The sequence below is a fragment of the Anopheles nili genome, chromosome 2 (assembly GCF_943737925.1).
Source record: "Anopheles nili chromosome 2, idAnoNiliSN_F5_01, whole genome shotgun sequence".
In the NCBI taxonomy this organism is placed as follows: domain Eukaryota; kingdom Metazoa; phylum Arthropoda; class Insecta; order Diptera; family Culicidae; genus Anopheles; species Anopheles nili.
This window is the reverse complement of record NC_071291.1, coordinates 43,601,283-43,627,163: the sequence shown is the minus strand read 5'-3', so window position 1 is coordinate 43,627,163 and position 25,881 is coordinate 43,601,283. Positions and strand designations below refer to the sequence as shown.

General features: G+C 49.0%; 5 protein-coding genes across 6 annotated transcripts; all 5 read left to right on the top strand.

Annotated features, from left to right (window-relative positions):
- Nucleotides 1–4,251: 4,251 nt before the first annotated feature.
- On the top strand, nt 4,252–6,641 carry LOC128732169 (facilitated trehalose transporter Tret1). The gene is made up of 5 exons (XM_053825339.1): nt 4,252–4,375; nt 4,575–4,709; nt 4,863–5,018; nt 5,101–5,352; nt 5,440–6,641. The coding sequence occupies exons 2-5, from the start codon at nt 4,589–4,591 to the stop codon at nt 6,357–6,359; spliced, it is 1,449 nt and encodes a 482-aa protein (XP_053681314.1). The 5' UTR covers nt 4,252–4,375; nt 4,575–4,588; the 3' UTR covers nt 6,360–6,641.
- A 2,288-nt stretch (nt 6,642–8,929) lies between these two features.
- On the top strand, nt 8,930–10,502 carry LOC128723723 (facilitated trehalose transporter Tret1-like). Its single transcript, XM_053817492.1, has 3 exons — nt 8,930–8,990; nt 9,066–9,221; nt 9,289–10,502. The coding sequence occupies exons 1-3, from the start codon at nt 8,930–8,932 to the stop codon at nt 10,500–10,502; spliced, it is 1,431 nt and encodes a 476-aa protein (XP_053673467.1).
- Nucleotides 10,503–11,492: 990 nt separating this feature from the next.
- Nucleotides 11,493–12,984, top strand: LOC128732172 (facilitated trehalose transporter Tret1-like). Its single transcript, XM_053825341.1, has 2 exons — nt 11,493–11,532; nt 11,612–12,984. The coding sequence occupies exons 1-2, from the start codon at nt 11,493–11,495 to the stop codon at nt 12,982–12,984; spliced, it is 1,413 nt and encodes a 470-aa protein (XP_053681316.1).
- A 3,260-nt stretch (nt 12,985–16,244) lies between these two features.
- LOC128723713 (disintegrin and metalloproteinase domain-containing protein 12-like) lies at nt 16,245–20,530 on the top strand. Its single transcript, XM_053817481.1, has 2 exons — nt 16,245–16,506; nt 17,583–20,530. Exons 1-2 carry the CDS (start codon nt 16,245–16,247, stop codon nt 20,528–20,530), a joined length of 3,210 nt encoding a protein of 1,069 aa, XP_053673456.1.
- A 1,311-nt stretch (nt 20,531–21,841) lies between these two features.
- On the top strand, nt 21,842–25,110 carry LOC128732101 (TAR DNA-binding protein 43-like). 2 transcript variants are annotated; one of them, XR_008411691.1, is made up of 3 exons: nt 21,842–21,952; nt 22,017–24,585; nt 24,791–25,110. XR_008411691.1 is itself a non-coding variant. In XM_053825302.1 (2 exons), the coding sequence occupies exon 2, from the start codon at nt 22,345–22,347 to the stop codon at nt 24,064–24,066; it is 1,722 nt and encodes a 573-aa protein (XP_053681277.1). In that variant the 5' UTR covers nt 21,842–21,952; nt 22,017–22,344; the 3' UTR covers nt 24,067–25,110. The 2 variants fall into 2 exon arrangements, 1 of the variants encoding a protein (XP_053681277.1); XM_053825302.1 differs by having other exon boundaries at nt 22,017–25,110.
- Nucleotides 25,111–25,881: the final 771 nt, after the last annotated feature.

Below are 25,881 nucleotides of genomic sequence, written 5' to 3'. Positions count from 1 at the left end.
CGCTCAATGTCAGGGTGTCAGCAATAACTGGCTGGAATGTGAGCCCCAAGCCGTGGCCAGAATGTTTGCTAATGTTCCACCCTGGCGGTTGGTGTGTTTTTCAATGACTTCCTGATAACGGCGCCTTGCATCGGCTCATCCCGATTACGGGTCGGGTGACGGGTCGGTCGGCTGGAGGCCAATGCATCAGTCGGTGGTGATTATCTCCGGACCACGGATTGGCGTTTTGTGGCTCGATCAGTACTGCAAACTAGCTCGCAAACTGTGGGCCGATCCAAAACTTATTCGGCGTTGATTAGCGAATCGACCGTGAGGTCAATAGGTGAGGTGTTTGCAGAAGGTGCAACATCACGCTTGGAAGGTGAGTAAGAGTGTTCTGTTTGATTGGGACGCGTTGAACACACACCCAAAGTTGAATGGAATGTGGCGTTAATTTTTCACACAGTGGAAGTTCATTAATTTATTGCTTTCGCGGTGCAATGTTGTTTGAAAATGGTGATGAAGGAACGTCCATCACCTGTGACCGTTGTCAGGTGTACACTCGTTCGTTATCATAGAGTTTACTTCAAATGAAAACATCTTTAGGTATACTCTAGAATCAAGTAAGCAAACGTACACATTAACGCTCCGTTCTCCAAGGAATGTGTTGTTTTTTGACGCAGACAGACATTGTGCAATGTGTTTGAACATATCTGCTGTATGTTTTTCTTGCCCCTGAAACCCGCGGCAATGCTTAATGGAAAACACAGCATTCAATTGCCACTTGATTGCCACAATTCGTTCCCGTCAGGTGCTATCTGCAATCAGGTAGAAAGTGGAAACCCCACACGTGCATACCTGGTCCGCGACAAACATGCCTTTAGTGTTCTTAATCATTCATCAGTATATTCTGCAGCAAAAACTCCCACCACGTCCAGTGGGAAAAAGGGAAAGCTCGTTAAGCTCCCGAAGGGCTGGGTTGCGGAATGTAGAAAAATTTCCTGCCTTTAGAGAGACCTACTGTAATTCCCTCCGGAACCGGCTGGAAGGGCTTGAACTCGCGATCGTTCATTCCCGATATCGAAGGGCTCGATGGGGCAGCTGCTGTTGGTTGCGAAAGAGCAGTTGTTGATTTTTGTTTTCCACCCTCAAACAGATGCCCACAACTAGGCACTTGCTGGGTAATGCAATGCAGCACTCGGGCAGGGTTCCCGATAAGTTGATTAGCCACTGCACTTGCATCACTATCTGGACTCAGGCGAGGCGTACATCAAATTTGCATGTGCCCCACGCCACCGGCCAACATTCCAGTGGTTGGACGATTATCAAGCGCGGGCTAGAATGTTCGTGGGCGCTGCTCGAGCGTTCAGTGCTGCTCCGGCAATCAGAATTAGCGGACAGCCCTTGCGAAGGGTTCCAGCGATCAAGCCCAGTCGGAATTGTAAACATACCTGTTATTCTATTGCTCTGTTGTAGAAATGGCTTTAAAATGGTAATTATGTGAACGATTTTAGTTAAGCATGTTTCGTGTGTTAATGTGTGTTAATCAACCAAAAGTATATTAAAAAAAGCCATAAGCGCCATGAAACCCCTTAGAAGAAGATGTTTCTTCCATTTTCTCTGAAACGTTTAAACATTTGTGATTTGTGATGCTCCGTGCCTTATTAAGCCGTAAAAAAAAAGCATCCCCCTGGAAAACCGGAAGCTCCACCAAGACAATGGAAAAACGTGCGATAAAGACCCCCAAGTCGGCATCGGTGCATTTAATGGTGCAGTATGAGAGAAGATTGAAGTGCGCACACAGGGTGGTGGCCAATAGTTCCGGGGCAAACATTAACCGTTGAATCATTGCCGCACGTGTCTACTATCGGTACGGCTGAGTGAGTCCCGGAACAGCTGCCAGACGATTCCGATGCGTTCGATGTTAGACACACGATGATTACACGCTCATTGCACTCTGGCTGGCTTGGGCAGACGGGTGTGCTTAAAGCTGCTGCTGAGAACGGAACTCGTTAGCGCGAATGCACGATCAGTATCAGCATAATTCAATAGCAAGTGAATTAATTTATAATTCGAAATTCAAACAAACCATCAATACTTGTTTGGTGGTTTTTAAACTAGTTGTTGGAAAAATCCAGCAAGTGAAAAATATTTATTTTTCTGCCTTATTCGTTACTAATCAGCATAAAATGGCATCAGAATGATTTCCTATCATTTCAGTCGATTGAAAAAGGACGTTTTTCAATATTTCAAAAGAACCGTATTTGAATGAAGAAAATGTTCCTTTTTTTCAATTTAGTAATTGACTTTACTTTTGAGTTTTTACAGCAAATTGTTCGTTACTCTTTCGAGCGTAAGGTTCGTTGCAATAACTTTTCTCTTCAATTGTGATTTGAAAAATGATAACTGATGGGGCGCTAGGAAGGATTATATACAAAATGTCTGCCATATTCCAACCATTTGGTTCTATCTTCCGTTTCCGCCCTATAACTTCCTCTACTCGCCATACACGACACAAACGATCCGTTCGAGTGTGATAATTTGTTCTGGTTTATATTTGCGCAACAACGCGCTTTATCTGCAACCGCCGTCAAGCCCACAGAGGGTGCTTTGTTTGGGTTTGTTTATGCCTAGCTCTGGCTGGTAGCGTGGAAGCAGAATCTCTCTCTCTTCTCCTTGTTGCGTGGATCGATACAATGCAAGCAGATCGATGACACTAAAAGACGTACAACCTTTGAATGTACTTGATCGGAGGCTGCATCGTTTGACAACCAGCAACAAACCAGCACACCTTCATCCTTAGAGAGGTGTGAGGGTTGAAAATCGATGCCTGATTAAATAAACACCGATTTTCGCGAACTCCATGGTCGCGTGGTGGTTTGTCTCAGCACTCAGACAAACTCTATCCGTCCGAAGGTGCGCGCCTTTCCGATGGTGTTTGTTTATTAATCGCACACTTCGGCACTACGTGTCACACTTCCGGTCAGGCCGAGTCGAACCTTGGCAGTGACCGATGACATCTCGAACGGCCAATGGCTTGAACGTGATGAGCGGCCGGTTCGATGGTGGTCCGGCTAATTTAAAATGCTTCTGACGCACCGACACGGGTGGATCGATCGATGTTGGCTTTGGAGTTGCCAAAGCAAGCACATTAATCGCACGATCGTACGGTAATTCCACACCGGTAGTACCAAACGCACGTTCGATCGCGTGCAGGGACTTGCCGCGGTTACGAACCTGCTGGTACGTCGATAAGTTCGAGGAACCACATCGTAAAATACACTTCCAATGGGCGATTGAGCGAATAAGCATTCCGGTGTGGGAATTATTCATCGCCAGTGTGATCAGCTCCTAGTATTCAGTCGCTACTAGGACGTCTTACGCTCCATGTTATGGAACTTATCGTTCTAGACAATGCATCACTCGCCTACGCTTGCAGGAAGGGACCTTCTAGTTGGTTGACATCCCGACTCGTAACTTGCTTGATAGATTAAAACGGGTGGACACCATTCGCACTGAGCTTAGTAGCGCTTAGTGCAGTTAGTGGTTAGGTTCCCTGAAGCAGGATGTGTTAGGGTAAGCGTAAGTGAAATAGTGACTTCAACAAAAGATCAATTTAGACGTTAGCATGGCTTGAACAGCATAACAAGACGTCCGTATTCGAGATGATCAATTTAGTGGCGGATTCCAAGTGGTCTGAGGTCGAAGTCAGGATGATCTAAAAAGTGATCAAGAAGCTTGTTTCGATAATACACTCGTGTGAATGTGAACTTGATGTGTTTGTCAAGCTTAATTCACAATTAGCACTGCAGTACTACCCACAAACCCCAAACCTAACGCTTTTCGTGCCATTTAGAAGGCCATCGTACAAGGGCCCGCTGTGAAGTGGCGAAAGAGACCCTTTTTCGGACCAGGCTATCCCGAGCTATCGGAACTCTCAAAGGAAACCTTCAAGTGGTCACCATTTCATTGTGGCACCGGTACAACAGCGTAACCGCACGCAGGTTAACTGATATGCCGGCGTGTTTAAACACAAATCCGGGCGGGATGCAACCGTTGTCGCCGGCACGAGCCAGTGTCCAGTGTCGCCAGGAGTTGTTGGTTTTTCTCAAGCCTTTCCTCTGTATACGACTACGTCCATGTGAACGAGTGTGTGTGTCGGTGCATGTTTTCGTCCAGTAGGGAAGTTCCTTTCAAGTGCTACTGTGATTTGCACACCTTCCAGCACGCCTTATTTAAGAAGCCGCCTAGCGTACATTCAGCGTTTCATTCGATTTCTGGCCAGTGGACATACGCGACCGTGGAGACAGTGTCTCGCACCCATTCTGCGATATTCATCGTACCGCGAGAGTTACGTACTCCTGCGTTTCAAGATTCCGCACGAACAGCTAACAGTGTAGGACTTTCGTTTTTCGTTTCTGGGGTTTTTTTTGTGGAGATGGCAATCGGGAAAACCGTTCCATTAGATGTGTGCTCGTGAGATAGAGGTCCTAGTGTGAATATAGATGTGTGATCTGATCGACTCTGCGTGTGAAACTGTTCCCATAGTGTGATTTGATAGGAAATGTGTTTTTTTTCTTTCCCAACTTCCACAGGGATACGGTGTTAAATGAATCCTGCTGAACTAAATCAGTACCAACCAGTAGCCACTTTCGAGAAGCTGGAAAGCACACACACGTACAGAATGGAAAAGGGTAGTGCCTCTCGCCAGTTTATGGCTGGCATCATCGGTAAGTGTCCTGTCATCCTGCGATCCTGTGGTGATCGAGGAAGTCTGCATTAGCCTATTCGAAGAAGCATTCGAGGGCTTTCAAAGTTGACTCCTAAATGGATTCATTTATTGATCGTACGTATTGTATGCTACTCTATTTGCCGGACATCAGTGAACTTGGCCTCCGTGATGGTCGGAACCGCGCTCGGTTGGACGTCACCCGTCGGGCCCAAACTAGCCTCGAAAATCACCTCACCACTTGACACCATCCCGACGGTGTCAGAAAACTCCTGGATCGCGTCTCTAGTGGCGGTCGGTGCACTAATTGGTAAGTAATCTTGTGATGAACCAGTCTTTCACAATAGAACTTCCAGCTTACGAGTTTTGGTTTCTTCATCCTCTAAAAATAGCTCCCTTTATCGCTGGTCCACTCGCGGAACGGTTTGGACGTAAGCTCACCCTTCTCGGTAGCTCGGCCTTCTTCATCGTGTCCTTTATACTGCTGCTGACGACGGGAACCGTCACTCAGGTGATGGTGGCTCGCTTAATCCAGGGTCTGGGTGTAGGTTTCGTGATGACCGTGCAGACCATGTACATTGGTGAGATCGCCAGTGCCGAGTACCGAGGCGCCCTAGGATCCCTCATGCAGCTGTGCATCGTGAGTAAGTATCTCCGTGGGGTTTTTTTCCAGACCGCTAGACTTCCTGATACTAATGACACATCCGTTGGCACCTATTATTACCTTCTAGCCGGCATCTTGTACGTGTACAGCATCGGACCGTATGTGTCGTACGGGGCGCTCCAGTGGGCTTGCCTGGTAATTCCAATCGCGTTCGCGGGATCATTCTTCTTCATGCCCGAGACACCGGCGTACTACATCGCTAAAGGTGAAAAAGAAAAGGCAGTTGAGTCGTTGTGCTTCCTGCGCAATAAAACCGTCGACGGTGTTCAGGAAGAGCTACACGAGATCTCGACCACTGTCGAGGATTCGCTCAAGAATAAGGGCACCGTGCTGGATCTGTTCCGAAACGGTGGCAACGTGAAGGCGCTGACGATCTGTGCCGGATTGATCATCTTTCAGCAGCTGTCCGGCATCAACGTGATCCTGTTCTACACGCAGAACATCTTCGCCAGCACCGGCAGCAGTCTGGCACCGGCCGTATCGACCATTCTCGTTGGTGCGGTGCAGGTGTTGGCAAGTGGCGCTACACCCCTCATTGTCGATCGTCTCGGACGTAAGCCAATTCTGCTGACGTCTGCTGGTGGTATGTGCATATCACACATCACTATGGGGTTGTACTTTTACCTCAAGTACAGCAACTCTCCCTCACTCGGTAGCCTCGGCTGGCTGCCGATTATGTCACTGATCTGCTTCGTGACGGTGTACTGCATTGGGTTTGGTCCTTTACCGTGGGCCGTATTGGGCGAAATGTTCCCGGCTAATGTGAAGTCGATCGCGTCCTCGATTGTCGCCTCCACCTGTTGGGTGCTTGGTTTTATCATACTGCAGTTCTTCGCCGATCTCGACAATGCTGTCGGTTCGCATTGGTCGTTCTGGATATTTGGCATCCTGTGTGGGGTGGCGTTCATTTTCACGTTCACCACGGTCATGGAAACTAAGGGATTAAGTTTGCAGGAGATCCAGGATCGACTGAATGGAAAGATTTAATTGGCACCACGTGAGTCTTATAGCTTCTTTACGCTACAAGGGGAGCGAGAGAGAGATAGAGAGAGTAAGCGAGCGAGAGAGTACTAGAAAGATAATGTGTTTGGGTGAATATTTCCTCTTGTTAGATTTTTTGTTTAGTTATTGGTGTTTTGTGCGGTTAGTCAGAGCAGGATACTTGCACAAGCGCCAAAGTGATACGTGTGGTAGCGATGGTTTGAAAATGTTGTATGTATTGTGTTACTTTACTTTGAATAAAAGTATATATTGTTGTTGTGAAGCCAATGTTATTTACAAAATAATCAGTGTAAGTTAAATTTTCTGGTGATGTTAAGGTAGGTTTTCTGCGGAGACCTTTCTACGGATATTCTTTTCTACCCTCATGTATATTTTATAATAGAAAAATAGTCTGAGCAATCTTATATGATTAATCTTCGAAATGACGCCAATTGCTAAAATAAGCAGGTCATGACCTAAAAACAAAACCTTTCTTTCAATTTCTTTTTGTTCTTGTTTAGATTCTTTATTAGATTCGGTAAACCCTTCAATAGACAAGTACTTAAAAAAATTGATTTTGAATATTATACGTTATTTGAAACATAACATTTTGTTTGATGTCATGTATTATTTATTGATAATTGTAAATTTTGTTATGTAACAATGATTAAATCGCATGAATATTCATTGTATCAAAAGAAGGTATTCAAGTCAAATGGTTGAAGTTTTGACTGCTTGGAAGCGATGTATAAACAAACATTATGTTAATATTCCATTTATCATCATCATCAAATTATAGATATTTTGCTATTACGCATTAAATTCATTGAAAATAAAATTTAAATTAAAAATAAGCTTACGAATTTGGCGGACGCTGCAGCAAATGCAATTTTCAAAAAATAAAATAAAATGTGATACGAATTGCAATAATCAAAAACTATTGAGTGTATTACTAATTAATTGGGTTTGCCGTAAATTTATATAAATCTATTTTTACTGCTTAAAATGTATAAGCTAGTACACCTCATCCGATGTTATAGCATCTACATTGTAATTGAATCAAATTCATTTTGAAGTGAAGCGCCTAAATGTAGGCTTCATGCACGCATCATCATACTATGTGGCAGCACTTAATAAGATCAAGAAATTGAGAACCGTATCTGCGCGGGTTTTAGAGTGAAGGAATTGTTATAGTACACGCTCAACACGCTGCCGCAAGGGACCATTGTTATTTTATGAGCAGTGATATTCTACGCTTTCTGTAAAAATCTACGGCTTAAAAATTTCAGAAATCTGTCACTCACGGAGCTCCTGCAAGTTGCACCATTGTTGCACGTTTCACTTGGGATGAATCAGCGCCCCATAACACCCGACTATGCCTTCGATCTTTGCAGTGTTTGTTCCATTGTTAGGCGGATTAGAGCTTGAACTTCTCATCTAGAGGTAAAATGCACTGCACCAGAGCAAGCTAGGTAAGCTGCCTCACGTAGACAGGGATTTTGGCGCTCGCGCCTCTTAGCTCCCGGATCTGCGGCCGCATCTTACACCGGTGCCAAGTCACCCGTAACTCTTCTGTAAGAAAAGTACAGGTTTTGCTAATTCTTCTCCAGTTTACATATCTCACCAGCATGAGCTGTCATCTCATTTCACGTTAACTTCCCACTTGTCCTCATTCTACTGTTTGATTATATTAGTAGTTTGAGCAATTGGTTTGATTAATATTTTATTGAATTTGAATGTAAACTAATTGGTAACAAAGATATAGATGTAAGATTGATTAAAACAATGGAGCAAGAATGGAAAAAAGTAGAACGTAAAGAATATAAGAAAAAACAGGGCTACTAAACACATGCGCACTATTCTTAGCTGCTTTTTCTTGTGATGCTAAAATATTTTCACTTCTTATCTAGACGCACGTTTTTTTCTCTTTCTCCCCGAAAGCCCCCCATGCAGCCTGATCTAGCTGGTTTCTGATGCCGCCGCGACCGTAACGTTATCTGTCTCAAGACCGGCTTGACCGCGGGGAAGGCGTAACAGTTTTTTTTTCGTGACATCCTGAGTGAATAAAAACGCACAAAAAATACTAAACAAACGATCAATCGGTGGCCACGGCTGATGGTGGCGGTGCAAAGCAACCGAGATTAAGCGCTAGAGTGGTTGCATGTAATTGGTAATCGGTAATGAACTAGTGCCGTACCGTGGCTGGGTCAGTTAACGGCCGAAGCTCGCGGCAGCTGGACGCTGGAGCAGATCCTCCGATCGATAGTGCGCGCGAGATAGTACTGCGGGTTCCTTGCTAGACGCGCGATCACGACGTTAGAGAAGGTGAGCGCTTAGATTCACACGTGCAAAAGTATTGGCTTACATTGTCGTTACAATTAGCACACTGCCACGGTGGTGGGCACCAGACCAGGTGTGAGCTCCCTGTGGATGGATCCGATCTAAAGTGATAACTGACATCCGATTGTTGAGTCATCGTGCGCACTTAGATTGTCATACAGTGCTCGTGTACAAGGTACACGAGCTGCTTGAGCGTGAAAGACATCAATCACGCGTCTCAACACGCCGTTATCGTAATGTGGATCTTCGCTGTTGCAGTTTTGCGCCACAAACGCCAATACCTGGCGGCGGTGTTGGGTAAGTGTGCTCTGACGAATATCTGACGAACAGACGCCGCTCAAGCATCCCGAGCTGCTATCTTTCCACGCACAGCGAACCTCTCCATCACCTGCACTGGGTGTGCGATGGCCTGGACGTCTCCGGTGGAGTCGAAGCTCACTCATCCGAAACATTCCCCGCTGGGGTTTATCCCGACCGCTGAGGAACTCTCCTGGATAGGATCAATCTTGGCCCTGGGCTCGTTGGTTGGTACGTCACGAAGACTGCACGTTGCTCAGGCGCCAGTGTACAGCAGCTCTTGGATCTCTGTTCGCAGGACCTCCAGTGGCAGGATTCATTGCGCATCGGTTCGGTCGCAAGATGGCGCTTCTAGGCAGTGGTTTGCTGTTCGCGGTAGCATTCATCCTGTTTCTAACGACACGCACCGTGGCACAGATCCTGGTAGGGCGATTCCTACAAGGTTGTGGGATCGGATTTGCGCTCGCCATCACGCCGCTGTACGTGTGCGAAATCGCGACGACAAAGCGACGCGGCTCGCTAGGATCGCTGTTGCAGGTGTGCATGACCCTCGGCATGCTGCTGGTGTACGGAACAGGTCCCTACGTGAGTTATGCCGTCATGCAGTACCTGCTGCTAGCGGTGCCGGTGTTGTTCTGTCTCGCTTTCAGCCAAATGCCTGAGACACCTCACTTCTACGTCGCACATGGTCGTTACGGTGAAGCAGCCCGTTCGCTGGAGTACCTCCGTGGAGAGCCCATCGAGGAGTTGCAGGACGAATTCAGTGCCATCCAGAACTCAGTGGAGGAGTCGATCCGTAATCCGGGCACGCTTCGGGAGCTGGTACGCGACCACGCGAACCGACGTGCGCTGCTTATCTGCACCGGTGTCATAGTGCTGCAGCAGCTGTCCGGTATCAATCCGGTACAGTTCTTCACACAGACGATCTTCGCGAGTACGGGCTCATCCGTGCCACCTGAGCTGGCTAGCATCGCGATTGGATGTGTGCAGGTTGTGGCCAGCATGGTCACCGTACTGACACTGGACCGACTCGGACGTAGACCGTACCTTTTGATCTCATCCGGTGGCATGTGCTGTGCCCTAGTTGCGCTCGGGACATATTTCTATCTGGAAGCTCACGGAGCGTCCATTTCACTCAACCGACTCGCCTTTCTACCCGTGGTGTCGCTGGTCGTATTCACCGCATCATTCTGTCTTGGTTTCGGTCCAGTCGCATGGCTACTCGTGGGTGAGATGTTCGCACCGAACGTAAAATCGATCGCTTCATCGATCGTCTCCAGCACGTGCTGGACCGTGGCGTTTTTCATCCTATTCTACTTCAGAGCACTGGACACGGCCATCGGCACGCACTGGCTGTTTTGGACGTTTGCCATCTGCACCGGAGGTGCCTTCCTGTTTACGTATCTGTTCGTGATCGAAACGAAGGGTATGACCCTGCCGGAAATCCAGGCGCAGCTCAACGAAACTGCACCGGTCGTAATAAACGATAAGCCACAGTCGGCGGGAATGTAACGGCGGCATTTTGCGTTGATTACTGCCGAATGGCGATTATCACACAGCCCACTCGATGGTGACACTTGGCGAAGGAAACGGTTCGGCACGTTAGAAAGGACCCATAAATATCTTTTGCAGTATTGCAATCCACCCTGTTGGAGTGTATTTCCGATTCCTCTCGGATTTGGGCCCGTCCGGGTTCCGTCGCACTCTACGGCCAAGGATTCTCGACGCTAAACATGCTTTTAATCGCAATCGCTTTGGGGCAATTAATGTTCGGTGTACTTAAGCGACTGAGGCTTGAGCTTCGAGAGCCTGCTGGATCTGGATTTGTTTCGCTGAAATCGCCACTCTGTGTTGATTCTGTGTGATTAGTCTGTGTTGACCTTTTGATTTACCTTATTGCAACTTCTGCTAAGTGCTTTTTCATTGTATGGCATTGAACGAAATGGTAATGCAAAGTATGTACACTTATTTGAGCACATCTCGACACGATCTACTTCTTTTCTCGACTCTAAAATTTAAGGGTGTGTTATTAACGTCATATAAGACGTCACATTTAAGATGATTGCTTTTAAAATGAAAAGCATGGCTTGTAAAAAGCTCTTTTTTTCAGCTGTCGATAGGTTAAGAAGAGCTGCAATAGCAGCAACACCTAAATCACCATTTATAAGAACCTCACCTGCAATAGTGGCATGAATCACGGTCACAAATCGGAGGCAAATTTGAATACCGTTTCACTCCATGCGTGCATAGTCACAACCCGGTCTGTGACGAGTTTGAAGCACTCCAGCGCGCACTATCGATTAGAGCATTTCTGCAAACACCAACCCGCATGTTAGACACTTCGTACAATCTGCGCAATGTTTGACCTGTACACCGCCGCACCTAGTTCCGGTATGTGTGTGCACGCTCACGCTCACCTCAACCGATATAAAACGTCCCCCGCGGTTCACAGATAACGCACGTTTAGTTCCGGTTCCAACGAGCGTACTGCGGGGCATCACCATGCATTGGCGCTACTGTGAACTTCTGGCTGGTGCCGCAGGTACTTCCGTGCATCCAGTGTGTGTGGCCAACTCTCAGGCAGTAAAATGGTGACCTTGTGGTTCTTGGTTTCTTCCCAGCGAACCTAGCGACGGTGTCCGTAGGCTGCGGGATAGCGTGGACATCGCCGGTGTTCCAAAAGCTGTCCGATCCATCTCTAAAAGACAACCCGTTCCAGGTCGTGCTGTCAGAACGAGATCAGCTGTGGGCTGAATCAGCACTAACGATCGGTGGATTCGGTGGACCACTGTTGGCTTGTTGGATCGCACGTCACAAAGGACCCCGGTTGGCGCTGTTACTGAGCAGTGTGCTGTACATCGCCGCTTCGTTGTTGCTCATGATCAGCGGTTCAATTTCACTGCTGATCGTCGCTCGATCGGTAGTTGGATTGGCCAACGGGTACGTGCTGTTAGCTGTCACACTGTACATCGGTGAGATCGCGAGTGATCCGTACCGGGGAACGCTCGGATGCTTCATCCAGATTGGCATCACCGTAGGCATTCTGCTCGTGTACTGTACCGGTCCGTTTGTGAGCTATCTGGCGTTGCAGGCTGTGTGTTGTGTCGTGCCGATCCTGTTCGGAACGTTGTTCCTTTACATGCCCGAGACACCGCACTACCTCGTGCAGAATGGACACCTCCAGCGTGCCGTGGAAACGCTCGTGTTCTTGCGAGGTGCTCACAACGTGCAAGAAGTCCAACTCGAACTGGACGAGATCAAACGGTACGTCCAAGGTCGCACCGGTCAGGATGACGCTCCAGTTCCAGCCTGGCAACACCTGCGCCGTTTGCTAACGGTCAAATCTAACCGTAAAGCACTGCTGATCGCACTTGGATTGGTGCTGTTCCAGCAGTGGACTGGTATCGACAGTATCCTTGCGAACGGAGAGCGTCTGTTCGCCGAAGCTCGGGCATCTCTTGGATCCATCAACGCCACCATCGTGCTAGGTGTGCTGCAGTTCCTCGCAAGCTGCGTGACACCATTGTTCATCGATCGTACCGGGAGACGTCCAATCTTGCTCGCGTCCGCCATCGGAATGGGTCTCATGATGGCGGCTCTCGGGACGTACTTCCTGCTCGTGCGTCATTATGCTACGGTTTCACTGGGACCACTACGGTGGATCCCTCTCGTGGCCGTTGTTGGATTCGTGACACTGTTCAACGCCGGTTTCGGGCCCGTCGCATGGGCCATCGTGATGGAGATCTTCGCTCATGAGCTTAAACCATTCGGACTGACGGTGTGCGTACTCGCATCGGTTTTGTTCGATTGCGCCATCCAGCGGATGCTTGCGGTACTAATCGTGTCAGCTGGGTTCGATTGGGCGTTCTGGACGTTGGCGGGCGTTTGTGTCGCTGGTGGCGTTTTCGGTTGGTGCGTTGTCATTGAAACGCGAGCCCTTAACCTGCTCGAGATCCAACAGCGGTTAGCCGGGGTCAAGGTGGTACGATTATGACACTCTGCCGGTGTAGGACTCACTCAGGTGCACCCCGCTGTCAACTTCGCACGTGATAAGTGCGCGTGAGTGGGCTTTTACTTAACCCAGGCGCCTTCAATGTTGCGGACAAACCCGGAGGACGAACCGTTGTACAAAACGCCAGCCCGCCAAGCCGAGTCACCGATAAAGTCGCGTCATTGTTGGGCGCACTGTTGGAACAAACAGCGTTCCTGTGGGGTATGTTTGTTTGTTTGTCAACGCTTGGATAGGCGTTTTTTTTTTCATTTTGTTTCTTTCTCTGACTCTTCCAACTGACGCCTGGTGCCCGATGCCCGGTGGGAGATAATGCGTGAACGTGCCGTGGCCACTTGGTGCTGACGAAACGGCACCCGTTGTTAAACATTATGCAACACGCATGCACATGCAATACGCAACTGTTTGTCCTTTTCTTTTTGCGCTGCCTGCTACCACGTGCTCGGCTTGCTCGTTGACGCGCTGATAACGGTTGATGAGCAACTGCGTACAATAATCGGGATGCAGATAATTGTTGCGTCGATTTGTTGTTACATGTGTCACAGAGTAGCAACACGCACAGATCGATCTTGGGCCGTTTAGCGGAGAGATTTGTATTTAAAATCAATTTTCTCGTTACGGCTCGCAGCTTGTAGGATTGATGGCAAACAACTTGCCGTTACTGCTACTGTTCCTGGCAAAATGCTCCATCCTTTTCACAGTGTACACGCCTTCTTCTCCGTGTGATACGAAGATGAATGGATGATTATTTCCATGTCCGGCTTTTTGTGTTTTTTTTTCCTTCCATTCAGAGTCCTTTGTCCTACCATGTGGCTCATCACCAACGACAGGAGCGTGGATTGAAGCGCAATAATAAAACATTGGCTTGCTCGCGGACTCGGGACAAAGGACCGGTTTCTTTGAAGCTTATTGGAAATCCATGGGACAAACCAGCCGTGCACAGCTTTCATTGTTTTGTGCGCTATACTTCGCTTCCAGTTCCATCAGGTCGACAAGTTCGATGACGTCTCACGATTTGCCGCAAAAGAGCACAATTCACGGTTCGCTGTCTCATGAAACTTTTATCGAGATTGCATTCCTCTGGGCATACCTTGCATGTGTTTTGATAATCTTAATTACATTAGACCCTAATTAGCCGCCGATTAGCGGACACATTTTTCAGTGTCATCCGTCGTTAGCATATATATGATGATACCGATCATCGTCGAATCTCATCTTCAAGGTTTAAAATGTAATGCAGGCACGAGGCTGAGTAGGCCATGAAATCCGAAACGGAAAGCGTGTTGAAAAGTCAGTTCTGGTCGGTTTTACATTCATTCGTACGAAGTTCTCACTACCGATAATAAAGCATCTATTATATGCCCCAGTCAGCGACACCGGCCCCTTCACATTGGTTTGTGGCACGATGTCTGGTTAGCATCAGTAATAATTCATCTCAAGAGAGCGAACAACTGGTTTGTGTTGGTTTAGCAACAGCACTTGAAAAACAGCACGATAACTCTTGCGGAGCCAAGCTTCACGTGCTTACTCATCGCAAGGACCCGCTCCAACGGAAAACGATTCATTCGATGGGCCTCTCCCGATTCGACTGGAAATCACGGCAATCGTACAATCAGCCCACCGGTCCCGGTAGTATGTAGTAATATTGCCCTCTTGTTGTCGCCCGTTTGACCTACATGGGGACGGGTTTTTTCGGCACTTGGCAGTCACACGAAAACCCACCCCGAGAGGTCACTGAATCCTCCCACATTTCGACGTAAACATTCATGACTCACTCACTGGCATGACTAACCCGACAGCAGCATAATGTTGACCCCCCTAATGTGTTCACGACGGAGTGTGTGTATGTGTGTACGCGCACGTGAAGGGGTGTAAATATGGTGGAGAATTAATTCATCGATGGGGGAAAATACCGACGCTTTATTGAACGCTCGGGGGCATAAGATTCCGGTGGAACCTGCAAATCATACTTCTGCACGCTGAAATAGAGGCGAGGCCCATGTGTTTGTGCATGGACATTTGAAAATATTTTCTTTTTATAGAAATCAAGAGGCAGATAAAAATGAGGCAGATAAAAAAATAGAATTATGAGTATGTGTTGGCATAATATGATCTGAATTTCAAAACGCAAAAAGACAAATTTATAATTATTGAAAACTGTATCAATCAATCAAATTGTTTGACCATCTTCGAATTAAAGCTTGGTTAAAAATTTTCAACAGGCTATGATTTTTTTTTCTTAACAAAATATACGGCAATTTTTAAATACAACAAAAACATAAACAAAGCAAGCAACTCCTAAAAAACTTAGTTTAATTAATTTATCATTTATTTTATAATTTAATAAAAATTTAACTTTCAATCAAATTGTTGGTTAAGAAAATAATTAATAGGTAGTTAAGGTTATTTTGAAGTGTTAGTTTTGGTATTTGATACCAAATTGGAACACAATTGATAAATTACTATTTTTTCCCACTTCATTCAAACGCATCTTTGAGCCGATTTGAGGAATGTCCGAAAAACATCCCGCGCCTTTGCTTAAAAACATTTGCAACACCCAAACCCAGCAGCCACATTAACTCACGTTGAGCCACAGTTTAAACAGCATTCCGCAAAAACTCACGCAATTCAAAATTTACCAAAAACGAACAAAAAAAAAAATACCCCAACAAATGTCCGTCCTGCACTCGAACGCATACCACGATGCCCGGGAAAGCACGGTAGGATCGTGAACACGCGCGCCTTCACTAACCATTTTACCGACGAGTGGTGAAGTTGGCGCTAACAGAACCAATTCGTTCGTCGAACGCGCAGGACGCGTCAACATGTGCGCGAGGTTTCACTCGTTCCACGGTCCATGTTTCTGGATCCAACGGCTGGCACGCACGTGGTGATACTAACGGCCGGAGAGTGATTTCGATTAAACCCGAGTCCTAATCGCTTGTGTTTCCATTTCTTGTGCCCTGTTTGGTCGGCTCTCAAACCCACCACAAAGTGATAGTGCCATTTCCGGTGTGTGTGTGTGTGTACCGAGTGTCGATTTTGGGCAGAGATACGAGTCTGTTTTGTTGCCACAACGAGTGGCACAATTATCAACGGTCCCCTCGAGGGACGACTTCCGGCACCGAACAAGTGAAGTGGAGTTTTGTGGCAAAAACCCAACTCTTCGCGTTTTTTCTTCAAATACGCGTACGTGATATTTGGGTGACTCGTGCCCTCTTGTGTGTGTAGAAATCGTTATCAGGATGCGTTTGCCTGTAACCGTTGATCTGAAACCGGAACCTGGCTCTCAAACCGTGTGCCTAAAGCGGACATCGATCCTTGCCAGTATGATGCGTCCTCGATCCTGGGTGCATCCTAACGGTGGAGCTTGCCACTTGTTACACATTCTCCTGCTGACCCTGGCGTGCCATTCCGCGACCGTTGCGGCTGTGATAAACGATGGTAGTGCGCTAGATCCACGGTGGTTCGAAAGCGAAACCTTCCATCACCCATCAACGCATCGAGGTAAGATGCACCGTGGTTTATTGAAGCCGATTTCCTTCAGCTGACGGATGAACCATTCGTTCGTGTTCGGTGCCTTGCCGGTCGATAAAAGCACAAAATGAATGTTTCCGCTTGTCCGTGTGGAGGATGGGATTTTTGTGCTTCACGCGTTTTTTAGCATTTTATCGCCCCTTCCGACGGATGCTTCTGCGGAAACATCCACACTCGCACGGCATCGTGACACCATGTGTTTTATTAATCGAACCGTCTAACGACTCCAACCCGGCATCCGGTCGCTGAATGCCAGACGCTGTTGAGTAGCATGCCGAGACTCTTTTTTTTTGCTCCTATCCCTTCATTTGCCGTTGGTTTCATTTGCACGATGCACACTCAACCGCGTTTCTCAGAAAACCGCGAGCTGCAGTACAGTAGAAGAAAAAAAATCCTACAGACGGATCTCTCATGCACTGTCTCTTATCCACCCCTGGGAGCTACCAGCGCTGATGAGCTCGTTGATGATTCATCAAAGATTCCGGTTTTGTACCGGCCTCCCATATCCCACTTCTGCGACCACGTCCGCACTCGCAAAGCCGACGGCGTCTTGGGGGCTTCCGTTTTGTATATTTGATTATTTATACAACGCTCGTCCACGCCACCGTCTAGCGTATATTACGCTCCCTTTCGGGGCTTTGTTCCCGGAGTTTCGCTCGCAGTTTCGCGTCGATTGTGATTCACTCATATTCTCACGTATTCGCCTTCCGTTTAAAGTTCCGGCGAGAACGGCTCACGAACCGTCGCTTGGTGGCGTTATAACGTCGCGGTTCACCGAACGGCGAAGGAACTGGTCCGTGGCACGTGATGTGCTCCCCTCCTACGGTGGCATTGATTGGTGGCGCGTAACATCAATGTCGAGGCTCGTCTGGGGTTAGGTCAAGAGCTTTGGTGGGTTGCACCTGTTGCATTGCGTGGCTCATTAGCGTAATCGCTCGGTGATGGCGGGAAATTCCACCGACCAGCAGTGCACGTGAACTGTGATGGTATTTTCCCGATTTTCTTACTCACCCACACTCTTTCGCTCTCTCTCTCTCTTTCTTTAGAATGGGACCACAAGCTCGAACTGCACGGTAGCATTCAGCCAACCTATCACTGCCCACGGACGAAACGAGCCCTTCGTTCATCATCGCTGGACGATGAAGTTATCGAGGGCCATCTTCTGAAGAACGCACACGGTCGTCACCGGGAAGAGCTCACGATCCAGTATGGGATGCGAGGCGAATCGATGACACTAGATCTGACGTTGAACGAAAACCTGATCCCCGGAGGGTACAGCTTCCTGCATCAGACACCCGACGGACGTGATATCCTCGAGCAACTCGACCGGCAGGATGTGGAGTTGTGTCACTACGAGGGAACCGTACGAGAACGACCAGGTTCGCGGGTCGCTTTGTCTACGTGTGGTGGCGCAATCGAGGGTGTCATCTACGAACGTAACGAAACCTACCTCATCGAGTATCACAACAACACACACCTGCTGTACAGAACGCGGCATAAGCGTGAACTCCTGCTCGAGGATCCAGCAGTCAGTGGAACTGCTGTAGGGAACAACGTCGCCAAGGTCGCCTTTACTGCGGGTTACCGTGAGAACGCGGATTCGTTGTTCGTCGAGCTGGCACTCGTCGTCGACCGGACGCTGTTCCTTAAGTTTGGCTCAAACGTCCAGCGCATCCACCAACACTGTCTGTCGGTGGCGAACGTGCTTAATGAGCTGTACCGTCCGCTCAACATCTACATCGCGCTCGTTGGCGTGGTACTGTGGAACACGCGTGACAACATCGTCATCTCGACGGACTCCAAGCAAACGTTGACAAGCTTCCTGGCGTATCGGCGTGATCAGCTGTTGCGGCAGATCCCCAACGATAACGCGCACTTGTTAACGGCGGTACGCTTCCCGGACGGTGTCATTGGGAAGGCTGAGCTCGGATCCATGTGTACTGCGGCCGGTTCCGGTGGGATCGCTGTGGTCGAGAACTTCATCGTAACACCACTCGCGACCACGATCGCGCATGAGCTGGGCCACAACTTTAACATCGATCACGATTCGGAGGAGTGTGGTGGCGTACGATGTCCTGGACCGGGTCCCTGCATTATGGAGGCGAAATTGCGCGATACCTCCGACATCCCGAACCGGTGGAGCACGTGCAGTGTCGAGGACTTGGAGGAGTCACTTAAGCGTGGTCTTGGTGCGTGTCTGCGCAACAAACCCGCCCGGATGCTGGTGCGAGCCGTCTGTGGTAATGGGTTGCTCGAACCCGGTGAACAGTGTGACTGTGGACGGCGTGATTCCTGCGATAACGCGTGTTGCGATGCGCGCACGTGTCAGTTGCGCGCGAACGCCACGTGTGCTATGGGGGCATGCTGCGATTTGGCCACTTGTCAGCCGAAACCGGCGGGTGCTGTGTGCCGTCAGGCGACTGGAGAGTGTGATCTGCCAGAGTACTGTGATGGGCGAACTGAGCTTTGTCCGCGGGATGTGTACTTGCGCGATACGAGCCCATGTCGGAAGGGTGAAGCGTATTGTTATCAGGGCGCGTGCCATACGCGTGACAGCCAATGTCAGGTGTTGTGGGGTCCAACGGCACGGTCTGGCCCGGAGGTGTGTTATGAAACAAATGCGAATGGGACGGTGTTTGGGAATTGTGGCAACGAGCTGGCCACGGACCGATATGAAAGGTGTGAAGGACACGATCTCGCCTGTGGACTGTTGCACTGTACACATCGAAACGAGAAGCTCGAGTATGGTGTGGAGGCCTACGCGAAACGTACAGCTACAAAATACCAGCACTATGGTCCACGGGGGACAGTCCGGACAACGGTTTGCAACGCGGTCATCGTAGATCTTGGTCCGGATGTCACCAACCCGGGATTGGCTCCCGATGGCACTAAATGCGGAACCGGACGCATGTGTTTCCGGCAGCGTTGTGTGGCCATTAGCCGGCTGCAGGAGGAACGTGACATTGGCGATGAGTGTCCTTACGGATGCAGCGGAAATGGAGTGTGTAACAGCGAGGGTCATTGTCACTGTTTACCGGGCTTTGCGCCGCCTTTCTGCGATGGTCCAGGTGAAGGTGGTTCGATCGATAGTGGACCCGTAGGTCGGAGCGCGCTAACTACGCACGATCTGTTGCTGCTGGTGTTTGTTCCCTCGATGATCATTGCCGGTGTCCTGGTAACGGTCAGCGTGATCCTGTTGATCGCCAAACGTGCACTCGTAATGGCGCATTTACGCACCGTGTTGAAGCGCTTCCGTGAGCGAAAGTACGGCAATATAGTTGCGCCACCGGCCACGGGTGGCGCCACCGAGAGACGTCCGGCACCAACGGTTAGTCCACCTCCTCCACCACCTCCCATCCCGGGTCCACCAAAGGAACCGCAGTGTTTCATCAACATCAGCAAAGACGGCAAAGTGACGATCGAGAACAAGCTGTACGATTCGCCGTTCCTGCACAAGACCAGCGTGGTTGATCGACACGAGGCGTTCCGGATGCGACTACTGCAGGAGCGCTCGTATAGCGTCGAAAGCACTGCATCCTCTGAGCATCCACTGGTGACGGCGGAAACCCATGAACCACGTCGAGAGGAGCGATTGGGTGAATCTGAGGAGACTCCAGAAAACCGTACATTCGGATCGGTGCTACAGGAACTGCAGCAAGCGGACCGGAAGCGGACGTTCCAGAACCACAGATCGAAAAGCGACGAAAGACCCGCGGCCAGGCAGCTGCCCAAACTGACCCGGCAACGTACGGTCGGTGATTTTGATTCGATCGAACGGCTGCCTGAGGCGGATGAAGACGAACCGATCTCGAAACCGGCCACTCCAAAACCGGCAGCGATACCGCGACCACTGCCAAGGGTTGCCCTTGGAGCCACATCCCGACAGCTGCCGGCGACGCCCGGTAGTGGGACGACACGTGGGGCCACTTCCGGTGCCAACGTGGCTGCGCTAAAAGCGAAACTCAATCTAGCGGAAATCGGTGCGAGGCGATAGTGCGCGAGCACGTGGAGCACGTCCGTTTGGCGCGTTTAACTCGCGTGCGTGAACGAGGCTTGTCCGACGCGAGCACACTTGCAGTGCTGCTTGTGTGTCCTTTTTTGTGTGTTTCATCGCGCGCCTAATGGCCGCCGACCATCACCACATGTCGACTTACGGGGCAGTTGTTTTACAGTCCGATTGGAGGGCTGTTTCGTTTTACCCCTTAGTGGACTGATGGGCTTTGGTTTTTTTTGTAAGCCACCTCATTCCGTCCCTGGAACACGTGAGACTGTTGTTGGGAGAAGCAATTGGTAGTGGTTAAGGTTGGTAGTAATTTAAGGTTTCAATTTTACAAAACAACGAATAAAACGAACATATCTAGTCAAAAGAGGACTAAAATACCACCCATAAAAAACGCATGCGATTATGCAGCGTAATTTTAATTATGTTGCTCCGACGGTAAAGAAGGAAAGACGCCATAAATGTGGTCAATTTACAAACAAATTTGCTTGTTGTACGTTTTTGTACACCTTCCGCAATGTGTGCCTTCGTTTGATGCTGGAAATGAACAGCCAGGAAAACACTATTTACGTGACTCGAGATTTCAAACAGGGAAGTTTACTATTTAGCTACAGATAAGCGATTTCGGTACGTGCTTTGTTGAGGTGAATGGAAGAAAAAGCGATTTTCATTCAATGATTGTTGGTATCGTAGCGCAAGTAAACCTCAACGGTGATACTAATCCATTTTAAGTCTTAACTCTAACCCTTACGACCAAGCAAAGCTGCGTATGATAGTCAAAGGATAGGCAGGATCAAAACTATCATAGAATATATCATGTAAGCAATCATCATTATTTAAATAAAATAAAAACACAAAGATGCAAAGAAACATGAGTTTTAGTGTTGTATTCCATCCGCAAATAATACTTTTTTTAAAAACAGCATTAACTAGTTCTTTTGAAATATATGATTGCATTGTGCGGTTGGAGCAGAGAAGCAGCTGATATATGCTTATATATGCTTCAAAATGTATGTTTTACATATATTTTGAATAACTTCGATTTGCATAGAAATATCCTTTACAAGGACATTAGCACAACGATTTCGAAACCCAATTATATCCTGCATTTGAATCTCTGATGACGTTTTGCCGCTGACATTTGTAACGTCAGCGTGAATGACAAGTGAGTTCGTGTGTGTGTGTGCGAGTGTATGTGCTTGATTGTTTAGGTCGGTACTAAAGCTGGCGAAAAATTTTGTGATTCCTTTCATTTTAAGGATAACTGAATCTATTATTTTTCTTTCGGATGTACAGATGAATGCCAGGGAATTCGCATAACCGTTTAAGTATGTTCGTGAGGAAGCCACGTGTATCTCTTGAGTAGCAGATTTTCTGCTGCTTGGCAAAGTGCAGAACAAGAAGAGTAAGAAGAAGGTATTAATAAACAACGGTAGGAATTTATCGAGTTAAAAGCCTATATTATAGAATACTTTTATAGATTGTATGATCTGAACTGGTTGCGAACGAGAGCGTAGAGTGATCGAGAGTGTGGACGAACGAATGAGCGAACGAACGGAAGTGCGAGAGCAAACGAGAACGAAATATTGGGGTAAAGGTAATCCTCGTCTACCGATAGCGCCTACCAGAGTGATCTGTAAAATATCGAAGAAAAACTCGGCCAGCCCTTCTTCCGTGGAGCTTTCCGCATATCTTTGGCCAAGGAGGAAGTATTATGCGCTTCGTTGAGTACTAGCAGGAACGCATCAAGTTTGAACTGTACCGGTGAGGAGTACGGACGGACGTGCGCTCGGGAAGCCAGTGGTGGAATGGAAGTGGCTTGTTCAGCTGTGGAAATGAACTACAACGGTACGGTGCTGGTGGTAGAGGAAGAAGGCGATGAGGCCGTCGAAGTTCCCCTCGAGGAGGATGGAACTCTGCTGCTTTCGACAGTGCAGGCCCAGTTTTACGGTGCGTGCGGGCTAAAGTACCGAAATCCTGAGAATAAAGCCATCCGAGGTGTTCGATTGAGCGATAACAAGCTGCACCCATTCTCGCCCGAATCGGGTTGGGGCAATCACGTCTACATATGCGTGTTCCCAAAGGAGAACAAACGCAAGAGCGATGACAAGCTCGAAAACTCAACACCCAAGACAAAGCGGATCGAGAGCCGGAATCGTACCACGACGGATCTGATCGTGCTGGGGCTGCCGTGGAAGACGACCGAGGAAAGCCTGCGAGAGTACTTCGAGACGTTCGGGGAGCTGTTGGTGGTGCAGATCAAGAAGGACTCGAAGACGGGCCAATCGAAGGGCTACGGTTTCATTCGATTCGCTCGGTTCGAGAGCCAGATGAAGGCACTGTCAAAGCGGCACCTCATCGATTGCCGCTGGTGCGACGTAAAGGTGCCCAGCAGCAAGGACCAAACGCAACACCAAATGCCGAGCAAGATATTCCTGGGCCGCCTGACGGAAGATATCAATTCGGACGACATCCGGGATTATTTCTGCAAGTACGGCGAGGTGACGGACGTGTTCATACCGAAACCGTTCCGCGCGTTCGCGTTCGTCACGTTCATTGATCCGCACGTGGCACAGAGCCTGTGCGGCGAGGATCATCTGATCAAGGGCACATCGGTGTACGTGTCGACTGCTTCACCCAGACCGGAACACGGTCGGCATCACGGCAAGGGCCAGATGGGGGGTAACTTTTCCAACTATGACGAACGCGGCCGTGGTGGCGGTATCGGGGGCAGCAGCGGTGGCAACGAGTACTGCCGGGGTGGAGGTGGTGGCCCGGCCGTAGGTCCTCACTCGGCGCCGCCAAACAACTACCACCATGGTGGCGGCGGTGAGGGTGGTGGCCCCGGGGGCTACAACAATCTGCAGTCGGGAAGCGGCGGTGGCGGAGGAGGTGGTGGTGGTGGCAGCCAGCAGCCCATCTGGAATTATAACGAGTACACGGCGCAAAACCGACAGAACAGCAGCAACATCGAGTCGATGCCGAATCTGCAAGCGCTCGGAATTAACTCGGGTGGCCCAAACGGTCAGCGCGGTGGAGGCGGCGTTGGAGGCGGGCTACACGGTGGCCACCATGCGGGCATGGGCAACCATTTGAGTGGTAGTGGCGGCGGCGGAGGTGGCGGTGGAGGCGGAGGTGGATCCGCACCCGGTGGTCCCGGGAACAACGGTGCGGGCGTGATTGGAGCCCACGGTGGTCCTGCCGCGGGAAACATGAACCTTTATCAGATGCCGATTAACCCGGCGATAATAGCGGCCGCATTGAGCCAGTGGAGCTTGATCGGCAACCAGATGCACAACACGCCGCAAGGAGCGGGCGGTCCCGGTGGCCCCGGTGGTCCCGGTGCGCCAGGACAGGCGAACGCGAACGTTCCTGGAGGCCCGGGTACCGGAGGACCACCGGGACCGGGCGGAGCGGCTGGCCCAGGACCCGGTGCGTCCGAGCAGGAATATCTGCCCTGGAACGGTACCGGAAATGGTGCGCCAGGTGCCGGTGGACCAGCCGGTCGGGTGGATCCGAACCGACAGTAAACCACCGGCACTAACCTCAGGACGACGGTGTTGGCTGTTACTACCCCCCACCGGGTATGAAGGGCTCGACGAGCGATATCTTCTTTTTCTCGCTCTCTTAGCCGTGCGATGACATGCGGGGATGGAGAAGATGAGAAGAGTGGCGAAGGACGAGAGCAATAAGGATGTGAGACGACCGACCGATGATGGATGAGTGCTAACGTGAATTTAGCGTGAATAGATTAGAGTGCATGATGGATGTGTGCAGTTAGTGTGCAGCTCGTTCGAGCGAGTGTGTGTTTGTAAGAGTTTTCAAGCTAAACTTATTTTATTTTTATGATTGCAATTATTTGGTATGCTGTTTGCGTTCGGCAGGCACTATTCGAATCGCTCTACATCGTCTACAGGCTTGCTTTCTCGCTTGCTTCGATGAAACGAACTATATCCCAGATCCCAAATACATCAAATCAAAGCAACCCACCCCCTGCACCGATAAGTTTCTGTGCCTGTGCGTACATTATACATACCAGCATATGTATCGTGAGTATTTCGATTGGGAAAAGAATGAATAATTGTAATAAATGCTAAAAAAATAGCCGATTTTTTTTAATTTTAAACGTAAGCTAAACCATTCTCTCTCCGCGCGCCTCAGTTACTTCTGTGACTTGGTCTTACGCGATGGTTTATTTTCTTGGTCTCTTCCTTATTTTGTACTGTTTAAATTTCGCTATTTGTACTGCGTTAGACGAACGTACGTAACATGCAACAAAGCTTTATGGCGATTTTCCGGAGTAAACACCTGTAGACGGCTCCGCCACCTGAGACGATCGTGTAGGATCCTTCGGGGAGCAATGTTGGTATCAGAAGCAATTCGACCGGCTACCACGAGAGCGTCACGTTGCATACACAATAAGGGATTTGAATTGACTGTTTGTTTTTTTGTTTTTCTTTTAATTAATTCGAGATATAAATGAAAACCTTATAGGAAGAATAATGAAAACACTTATTTGAATGTAAAACAAAATCTGTCATGAGCGATTTAATAAAGTATGATACCTTCACAATTCGAAGAACTACTATTTGGCGTAGCGTTGCTTCTCTTCTTTATCGTCCCCATTTCTGCATGTCCAATGGAAGTGAGGGAAAAGCAGCCACAAGGTCATGCTGTTCTATGTTAGTTTTCCAACAACGCAGACACAAAGCGACAGTGTCATAGGTCAAGGAACCGTACCACACAACAGCTAGTTGCATCTTGCAACCGGTACAGGTTCCTTTTTGGACGTTCGTGTACCAGGACAACCCTTACCTAACCCACCGTAGCGATCGAGTTCGTTCGCCTTCAACGTTGTTATGGGTGTCATTGTGTCGCGGTGGTTTGGATTAGAGAAGGACACTCCTGCTCCGCTCATAAACTGGTACCATGGTACGTATCCGAAATTAATCCCAAACCCTGCAACCGTCTACGAATCATCAATTCGTCCTGCGAATGGTTTCCGGTGCTCCCTAATAGACCGCTAGTGCTCTCAGTAGGACAAAGAACTGACCTACCCGAACGAAAAGTGCCGTCAGGATACCACGTCGCAATCGGCAGTAGCGCACTGAACCCTTGACTCTGAGACCCGAAAAAGGATCCTCGTTCCCACAGCGTGCCACCCCTGTCTGCACACGCACACATCTATGCACAGTCCTTCGCCCAGTGTAGCCGGAAGACAGGAGGCCAAACCCCCCGTACTGAAGTCCGGAAGCCGAACAAAGAACCATCTGGTGGTTTTTCCCGCAGACAGCACCGTCGAACGCGTCTGGGCCTCTCACACGGGCAACGCCAGGATACGCGCG

Coding starts and splice junctions, on each gene's coding strand:
- LOC128732169 (XM_053825339.1), top strand. CDS start 4,589: ATGAATCCTGCTGAACTAAATCAGTACCAACCAGTAGCCACTTTCGAG. Junction 5,019..5,100: donor GGCGGTCGGTGCACTAATTG/GTAAGTAATCTT, acceptor CTCTAAAAATAG/CTCCCTTTATCGCTGGTCCA. Junction 5,353..5,439: donor CATGCAGCTGTGCATCGTGA/GTAAGTATCTCC, acceptor ATTACCTTCTAG/CCGGCATCTTGTACGTGTAC.
- LOC128732101 (XM_053825302.1), top strand. CDS start 22,345: ATGGAAGTGGCTTGTTCAGCTGTGGAAATGAACTACAACGGTACGGTG.
- LOC128723723 (XM_053817492.1), top strand. CDS start 8,930: ATGTGGATCTTCGCTGTTGCAGTTTTGCGCCACAAACGCCAATACCTG. Junction 8,991..9,065: donor ATACCTGGCGGCGGTGTTGG/GTAAGTGTGCTC, acceptor TTCCACGCACAG/CGAACCTCTCCATCACCTGC. Junction 9,222..9,288: donor GGCCCTGGGCTCGTTGGTTG/GTACGTCACGAA, acceptor CTCTGTTCGCAG/GACCTCCAGTGGCAGGATTC.
- LOC128732172 (XM_053825341.1), top strand. CDS start 11,493: ATGCATTGGCGCTACTGTGAACTTCTGGCTGGTGCCGCAG. Junction 11,533..11,611: donor ACTTCTGGCTGGTGCCGCAG/GTACTTCCGTGC, acceptor GTTTCTTCCCAG/CGAACCTAGCGACGGTGTCC.
- LOC128723713 (XM_053817481.1), top strand. CDS start 16,245: ATGCGTTTGCCTGTAACCGTTGATCTGAAACCGGAACCTGGCTCTCAA. Junction 16,507..17,582: donor TCACCCATCAACGCATCGAG/GTAAGATGCACC, acceptor CTCTTTCTTTAG/AATGGGACCACAAGCTCGAA.